The sequence below is a fragment of the Vigna unguiculata genome, chromosome 9 (genome assembly GCF_037176805.1).
Source record: "Vigna unguiculata cultivar grain cowpea cultivar isolate G323 ecotype 2 chromosome 9, ASM3717680v1, whole genome shotgun sequence".
Lineage (NCBI taxonomy): Eukaryota > Viridiplantae > Streptophyta > Magnoliopsida > Fabales > Fabaceae > Vigna > Vigna unguiculata.
Genome location: NC_140800.1, coordinates 7,146,987 through 7,156,564, shown reverse-complemented (window position 1 = coordinate 7,156,564; position 9,578 = coordinate 7,146,987). Strand labels below are relative to the sequence as shown.

General features: G+C 30.6%; 1 protein-coding gene across 1 annotated transcript; it reads left to right on the top strand.

Moving 5' to 3' along the window:
• Positions 1-666: 666 nt before the first annotated feature.
• Positions 667-5,934, top strand: LOC114164275 (26S proteasome regulatory subunit). Its single transcript, XM_028048880.2, has 5 exons — positions 667-922; positions 1,040-1,100; positions 1,207-1,311; positions 2,454-2,817; positions 5,751-5,934. The coding sequence occupies exons 1-5, from the start codon at positions 782-784 to the stop codon at positions 5,770-5,772; spliced, it is 693 nt and encodes a 230-aa protein (XP_027904681.1). The 5' UTR covers positions 667-781; the 3' UTR covers positions 5,773-5,934.
• The last annotated feature ends 3,644 nt before the right edge of the window (positions 5,935-9,578 follow it).

Genomic DNA, 9,578 nt, shown 5'->3' with positions numbered 1-9,578 from the left:
AAACTCGTTGTCCCTTTAAACATTCATGATTGTTGAGGCTATTTACTTTCGTAAGAAACAACTTAATTAGGTCCCATCTTTGATGTGGTCAAATTTTTTCACATTTTGTAAATTTTGCGTGAGATGAAATATATTGCATTTTCGTGTTAGAGTTATGAGTTTTGAAGTCTCTTATTCATTTATTTCTACCTTTAATACTTTGGAAGGGTTCACGTGGAAGTGGCAAGCTTCAAGGAGAATGGTGTTTTCATTCTTGATCACACCATTTTATAGAAAACATACAAAATGAGTTTAAAAGTTGATACTAATGTCATTTGCAATGTAATAACAAATCAACAATGTAAAATATGATTAAATTAAACCGATTGAAATGGACATTTGCTGTAAGATAGAATTTCATATTTCATATTCTGTTCATTTGCTCACAAAAGAAATCCCTCATAATAAATTTCAAAGTAAATACATTCAGCATGTAAGAAGTTATTAGAAAACGTATCTTTAAATTTTTCTCATTTGATTTAGTATTTATTTTTTTTTTATTTAAAAAAAAAACTAATTATTAACAGATATAACAAGAATATAATTAAAGTGATGGTTACTAATGATTAAGTAATTAGTTCCTTAACAAGTTAAAGCCATTAAAAAACTCTGCACGGATAGGGAAAAAGAAAACCCTAGATAAATACATCAGTTCATCATTACTCAGGTAGAGGGAGAAGTTCTTGTACCATTCATTTTTATATCAGAAGAACAACGAAAAATCGTTTCTCTTGAAGTGACTATGGTGGCGACGAACGTGAAGGCAGAAACCATGTCTCTCATGGACAAGCGTAGCGCGCTGGAGGCGGAGATGAACGCCATCATCGCTCGCCTCTCCCAGCCCGGAGCTCCTGGTGTCTCCGGCGGTCTTGTCGATTCTGAGGTTTTCCCTTCTCTTTCTTTTCTCACTCCGCTAATTTCAACCATCTATTCATTCCAAAGCTTTGCATAAGCGTTGATTCATTCATTCTTTACGAGACGCCGCTGCTTCATTTTTTAGGGCTTTCCTCGTTCCGATATCGACATCCCCGTTGTTCGAGCCGAACGACATCGCCTTGCAGGTTCGCTGATTCGGCTTCGAACCACTGTTGTTTGTGTTCAATTGCTTCTTTACAAGCGTCAACGTGCTGATGCTGTATTCTCTTATGATTTTCGTTCTCTTTGTAGAGTTGCGCAATGATCACAAGGAGATAACTGAGAAAATAAACCAAAATATTCAAATTCTGCATTCTGCAAGACTTGAAAGTAGGTCATCGGTCTACAAGAATCCAGGTGTCACCAAAGAGTCGGTGTTTTTGCACGTACAAGTTTACATGTTGGAACTTTGATTTTATATGCTACTATGGACTTGGTTTGTCAATAAGTTGAGTCATATAGCTGCACCTTTTACCATGGAATTTGGGATTTTCAAATTCTGTTTCTATGTATATCTTTTGAGTTATGGGTATTGCTAGCCGTGCCTTTTGTTCTTTATGAATTATAATAGCATGAATGCATGATACTTCTGGTTTTAAGGTTGTCTTTTTCATGTATGATTTTTTCCTTGTGTATGTATGTGCCTTGCCTTGTAGCTCTCTGCATCTTCCTGCTTAGTCACTAAATGCGTGAGTTAGGGTCGATTTTTTCTGGAGCAACCTTGTGCTCTGTCAAATTTGATGTTGGGTCCTCCTTACCCTACTTCCTATGCCAATGCCGTAATTTTCTTTTTAATCGCAAATTATGACTACGTTTTATAGTCTATTTCTTTGTCATTAGCTTATGGAGCTTAATAAAAAATTGTTGTGCAAATTATTACTTGATCTGTTTATTATTTTAGTTATAATACTTATATTCATGTTGAAGTGTTACTAAAATTTAAAGTCTAACCACTTTAGTATTTTTGGTGTTGAATATGACCAACTTGAAAATTTTACCTCCATATGTTATTATCCATGATATCACCCTCCCTCTCCCTGCTGCCAATTCCATCAGCATCAAAACTTTAACACACTCATGAAGAAGCCAAGCTTCCACTCTATCTCATGAAAAGTTCCAGCATGTCCTAAAATTACAAGCACATAAACCCTGCAAAACCCACCCACTGCTAAAAGAACTTTAAATCTTTCTTTCAAAGTCATGTGCATGAATGTCAAAATATTGGTCCAAAGAGGCTTAACAAAGCCACTGTTCCTTGAAGATGCAAAAAATCCCATTGCAAAGTTGCCTGTAAACCTGATGTAAGAAAAGATGATTGTTTGTTATTGTGTTTTGTTGTTAAAGTGACTAATATTAGTTTTTGTAAAGCTATTGTTTTTGTTAGCATTGGTATGAATTCTTGTATTAGTCTTTCTCCCTTCTTTAGTTTGATTAAGATCACTCTCTGTATATGAATAATAAATGATATTTATTATGACAATGTTTGACTTCATGCTAAGGTAATGATGATGGTTCGGAGACTCAGACCTCATCAACTACAGACACTGTTGCATTGATGACATCACAAAATGTTCTCATGAGACATTCCCCCAATTCAATGGATGTGGATGTGTTGATCAGTAGACCCTTTGCAATGGTAGACGAGATAGCAGATGCGTCACCAGCAGTGGAGGATGGTTTACAACTTGGAGATCAAATTCTTAAATTTGGTGATGTGGAAGCAGGTGATAATTTGCTCCAAAGGCTTTCTTCGGAGGCTCAGTCAAATATGGGTCGTGCAGTACCAGTTGTTATTGTGAGGCAAGGCATAGTGATAAACTTAACTGTTACACCTAGATCTTGGCAAGGCAGAGGACTACTGGGGTATGCCTGCTGTCCCTCTATTTCTTTTTGTTTTTGTTTAGTGTGCCTAATTAAAAGCCTTAGAATGCTTTTTATATATTAAATTTATGATTTATTCATAGTATTTTAAATTTGGAAAAAGACATTTCTTTTTAAATTTAATCTTAGAAATAAATAAAACAAAGCAGAATTTCTTTAAATAAATAAAAAAAAGTTATATTTTTTATTTTGTGTGTGGATAAGTAGAAGGGATGATTGATTAGAGCTTAAAAGATTTTAACAAATGTATTGTTAGACTATGATGATTTGATGTCTATGAGTGATCGTTTGACAGTCGAATAATATTTCAAGAGGGTTTTTGCAAGCTGCTTATAAAAGACAGCCAAAAGCTGTTAAAGGTGCAATACTTGAGGCAGTGCCATACCTAGGAATTTTATAACGATTTACCTCAGTACTGGGCTAAATATAGTTTCTCTTTTACATTGTAAAGAGTTTCGCTAATCAATAATTGATTACAATTATTCTCACTATCACTTCTGGCTTATAACAAATGTATAAAGTCATTTTTGACTATCTTATTTATCTTCCCAAGATAAAGAACAAGTATTATTATTTTTCTTTCATGTAGCGACTTTTAACTTTCCCGAGTATTCTTTAAGTGTGACTTGCTACAACAAAAGAGTTGTTTGAAAAGATTACTAAGATAACACCCAATAGAGAGGATATGAACTTAGTAAATTCACAAAGTGAAGGGTTTAGAAATAAGAAACATTCCCTATTGTCTCGCTAGATGCTCCTAAGACCTTGCACTAAGAGAACCCTTATGACATTATTGCATGCAAAGAGCTTTAAATCACAGAGTCATTTAGAATTGCTGGAATCATTATTCTTTTTCTGCTTCATGGGAGAACTCGTACTATAGATATCTTGAATAAGACTATTAGAGCTTGCTTGCAAATCTTCTATCTTTGTTTCAATGCTTTATTAGAGGTTGGTAGCCAACCTTTTAGTTGACATGTTTTAATTTGTGCTCAACTTGATATGCTGATGACAACTTTTTCTTTGAACACCGCTTCATAATACTGGCAATACCCCAATACCAAATTAAGCATACAATCTCAAGATGAGTTGATATACTATGTTAGAATAAACTTGGGAACCTGTATGTCAAGTTTGGTTAAGAGTAGATGGTCTAGTAAATTAAATTTGAGTCTTGTGATACACATGGATTTTCAGTGTCTACATTGTCTGATGGTTGTTGTCAATCATTAACCGTTGTCTAGACTTTCTTGCTTTGAAGGGTTTGACGATCTTTGTGAAGGTTCATCTTGTTTTTTCTTTAAGAGTATAAACATTTGCGTTTTTTTTTTGTGCATTTAATTAAGATCTTACTAGATCACCAAACCTTAGTATTATTTGTTATCTATTAACTCTTTGACAAATATACCAAATCATTGCAAGTAGTAAAATGGAAGTTCAAGTATCGTTTTCCCAAGGGATTTGTTTTTGTTTGTCTAATTGTTATTACTTACTGATTTTAGCAATAGTAAAGATCATAGTTTGATTCAATGTAAGAGAAAAAAGCATACAGAATTAGACAATTACAAAAATTATAATGACATTCGGTAAAAAGCTTCATTATGGTTGGATTTCATGAACCAATTTAATGCAACACGAATGCAATATATCTCAATTCTATTCAACATTCACATGATAAGCATACTTGCCCTAGTTCCTTAGAAACAAGTTATAAATCTATATGTTAAATCACTAATTCCTTAGCATGTTAACATACAATTTGCATTAAAATCAGATGTCTAGAATGACCAAGCGATTAAGTCTATTCCTAGAACCAAAACTGTTGGGTGTTCTATCCATGTCTAAGTTCCAATTCATCTTCCAACCATTTGATACTCACAAATAACATGGTATTCCATCATAAACATTAACAATCTAGATAGAACATTTGAATAACAAGAGATTATATTGCATTAGGAGAGTTACACAGAATGAGTTCTTTACATCAAATCCTAATGAAATGGGAGTTTAACTACTCCTATGCATCTAGAGCATACAAGTTGGATGAAATTGCGAGGAATTTGAAGTCTGAATGACCTAGAGTTGACTTTGACCCATATAGGTTTCTGTGTTTCCACAACAAAAGAACTTCCTTTTTTCGTGTCATTCATGACATATTAACTACTTCCAGAAGTTGTCTTCTTGTTGAGCGAGCACATACTCGTTTAGCGAGAAATGACTTCTGTTTCATTTTCAACTGTCTCGTTGAGCGAGACAACATACTCCCTGAGCGAATATCAAGCTTGATTGTTGAGCGAACACTTTCGTGGCTGAGCGAAAAGTGGTTTTGACATGCAATTCTCAAATCTTCTGCAAATGTCCATTCTCCTAGACAATAATGTCAAGAAAACAAATTATATCTAACTTAAAAGAAAACATAAAAGTCTTGCATCTTTCCATGAGAAAAATACATAACACATGAATGAATACAAATATTAGAGTAAAATAAGCATGGAAAATAAGTATTTATCACACTTATCATTGTGATGGAAATCATGGGTAGTCTTAACAAGATCATATTGATTGATGAAACTAAACTGTCTTTGATAGTTGTTTATCTACTTATCATAACATCTATATGTAAAAGTTGGTAAGGTGGAATAACGTTAATTGACTAGCTATTGTTAAAAGTATTCAATGTTCCACCTGAAGTATGGTGAACGGATTATGTAGAGAAAATTTTCTTTTACCCCTGACGTTAGTTTGTTTTGACAAAATAATTTGCTCTTTTACTAAGCTTTTCAAGACAACTAATGACAATGGGGGTTATATTCTTAAATTTTATTGTTACCCAATATGAAATGTAATTCCTTTGCTACTAGCGCTTATGTGTTCATGTTTATTGCTGACATGTTTTCTATCTTGTATGCTGGCAGATGTCATTTTCGGATCTTGTAGGTCCCATGCTTATTCTTCTTATGATGATGGTGACGGTTGTTTCTTTTCCCATCCGGAGTTCTTTACCTTATCATATTTGTCTAGGCAAGACTCTGTAGTATACAATTACATTATGGTGCACTTTTCCTGACTCAATAATGCGTTACACTTTTTTTATCATCATTCTTTTGGACCCAAATTAATTTTAGATCATCATCATACGCTTCTGCAACTGTCTCAAGACAGAAAATAATGAGCTTGGGCTCATACTGGAATGGATCGTCTCCTTTATTTGACTTGTCTCGTTAGAACCTTCATTTCTTAGAGATTAAGCAGGCGAGTTATTAGAACTTGTCTTTAAGGAGAGATGAAGCCAAATTTTTCACATGGCATGGTCATAAAAATTCAGCATTAGGGAATTCATTGCCATACCACACACAAAAAAAGTCATATATGTAGTGAAATATATAAACACTAACACGGCCCAACACCCTCTGATTATGGAGACTATAAGTAATAACTTTTTAGGAGTACTACAAATTATAGATTATAAGTAATAGTCATATATGTAGAGTAGAGAAATATATATATAATACTAACACGGCCCAACACCCTGTTGAGTATTCACTCCACTTGGTATGGAGGCTGTAAGTAACAGCTTTCTGGGAGTACTACAAATTAAATTATAGACTTCTAACGTGTTCTTCAAAATTAATAATTATCAATTAAGGAAAATTTAGGGATTCATAACTATTCTAGCATAGATTGTGGATTTTATTATGCCATCCTTCTCCAAGTCAGTATGGACTCAAAAGGAGGTAATATACAACTCAGTACAACTCCTGTCGATATCTTTATTTTACTGGTTACAAAATTAATTCCGTATCTCTACTCTTTTAAGTCTTTGCACATGCACTTAGTAATTTGAAAAGTACTATGATTTCCCACTAAGATCTTCCATCTCCCGTATCAATCCTTCTCAATAGAAGGTTGGAGCTATCCTTTTAAAGGTTCAAAACACGTCTCATTTACATGAATTTCTCCGAGGGTTAAGGGAATCTTCGGTGTGACAAGGCCAAACGAATGTCACTATAGTTCAACTTTCCTTCACGGAACTGGTAACAACTATGTTTTTGAGGATTACAAATCTCTTATTGCATTAACCATGGATCAATTACCTGATTTGTACCGAATTTCAAAACCAAATCTTGAACTTCGGAGTCCAACTATTTTGCTCTCCCCAGCAACCCTTGGTCAGTTAGGAAATCCAAACTCCTTTGATCTATTTTTGATGGTGATATGTCGCCTCCATCAGGTAATGTTTCCACTTTTGCTCAACTATTTGCAACAAGTTCCTTTTCATGGACTAACTTTATTCGGCCCTTTGGAATAGTGTTTTGAGTCAAGAATGTTAAAGACTGCTATCTTGTTAAAAAGTTGTCCCAATTCTTTTACTGAGTGCATTAGATTCCACAACAAATGCTTGGAAAAGACGAGTACAACCATTTGTGTTAGTGCTGATGTGAACACATTTTAAAGTTAATGCTTGCTTTGTATCTTTGCTCTTTTGAAAAACATTATTTTTTGAGAATTTCTTCCTAATCCCTAGGGATCTCTTGCACCAACTCGTATTCAAATGCCGAATGAATTTTGTGGAAGGAGGTTTTTATAATCCAAAAAGCCTATCCACAGACTGCTTGGAAAAGTCGAGTACAACCATTTGTGTTGGTGTTGCTGTGACACATTTTAAAGCAAATGGTTGCTTGTATCTTTGCTCCTTTGAAAAGCATTGATTCTTGAGAATTTCTTCATATTCAATACCCAACGAGTTTTATGGAATCTATTTTTCATAAGGGTCTTTCTTCTTGCACTTCCAAAATTTCTTCTACACCTCCAAACTTTCTTTAAATTCTCAAAAAAAATCCTTTGACCATTTAAGGAAACTTGTAGACACTACACTTCCAAAATTATGTTGGTTTCTGAAAGTTAAAATATATGACTTTTGAAATTGAAAATATATCATCAGAAGTCAATTTTTGGAAGTTAAAATATATTATTGAAAGTTGACTTTCGGAAGTCAAAATGTATCATCGGAAGTCGACTTTTGAAAGTCAAAAATTATCATTGGAAGTTGATTTCTAAAAGTCAAAAAATATTTTCAGAAGTCAACTTTCGGAAGTCAAAAATATTTCTGGAAGTCGACTTTCGGAAGTCAAAAATATTTCTGGAAGTCGACTTCTGAAAGTCAACAAACATCCTCCGCCGTAAGTTAAAAAACATATTTTATTTTTAATATTTTTAATTCTTTTTAAAATTTATATTTTTTAACTTTTAATGATTTTTTTAGTTTATTATTTTATTTATTTTTTATGTTTTCATATTTCTTAATATATATTTTTAAAAAAATATTAATATCTATATATATAATTTTATTTTTATTTAATATACTGAAAAATAAATATAAATATAAAAATAAGTAAAATTAAAATAATATTAAACTTTAAATTAAAAAAAACAAAAAAATAAAAAATTTATTATGCTTCATTTAATTTTATTTAATATTTAAATTCATTTTAAAATAATAAAATTTAAAATTAAAACAAAGATAAAAAAGAAAATATATATACAAATATATATATATATATATATATATATATATAGTCGTTTTTTTTTAAATTTTAAATTTCATTATTTATATATGTTATTTTAAATATGATTTTTTTAATTCTTTTTTACTTTTATTAAATTTTTAATAAATTATATAAAAATAAATTTAAATTTAAAAATATAAAAACAATTTAAATGAAAAAAATTTAAAAATTTGATTAAAATTTAATATTTAAATTTTAAACAAAACTGAAAAATTCAAATAAAATATAAAATACTATGCATATGAAATATATAAATAAAATAATTACAATAATATCAATATAATAAATAAAATTTAAATTTAAATTAAAAATTAATTTAAATTAAAATAATAAAACTTTAATTAAAAACAGAATATATATATATATATATATATATATATATATATATATATATATATATATATATATATATATATATATATATATATATATATATATATATATATATATATATATATATATATATATAACTAACAGAAGTCGGACTTCCGATTTTTATATATAAATATTTTTTCATTTTTTTTAACTTTAAAGTTTTATTATTTTAATTTAAATTATTTTTCAATTTTTTATTTAGGATTTTTATTACTTTTTTTTTAAAGTAATTTTTTTAAATTTATATGTTTTATAATTTTTAATACGTGTTTTAAAAAATAAAGTAAAATAAAAGTTAGAAAATATAAATTTTAAAAAGAATTAAAATATTTAAAATTGATTTAATTTTTTCATCTTCGGAAATCGACTTCTGGTAATGTTTTTTTATTTTCGGAAGTCGATTTTCGGTAATGATTTTTTATTTTCAGAAGTCGATGATATATTTTGACTTTCAGAAGTCGACTTCCGCTGATATATTTTGATTTCCGGAAGTCGATTTCTGGTGATATATTTTGACTTCCAAAAGTTATATATTTTGATTTTTGAAAATCGACATCCGAAAATATTTTTAGGGTGTAATGTCGCGGTAAATTTTCTTAAATGGTCAAAGAGTATTTTAAAAATTTCTTAAATTTTGGAGGTGCAGAAGAAATGCTTAGAAGTGTAGGAAGAAAAACCCTTTCATAATCCAAAACAGCCTGAGTGGTCAAGGAATTTTTCTAGGTGTGGGAAATTGGGCCGAATATTTTTACTAATTTAGTTAGGCCATTTATCATGAATATTTCTTTTAATAAACATGTT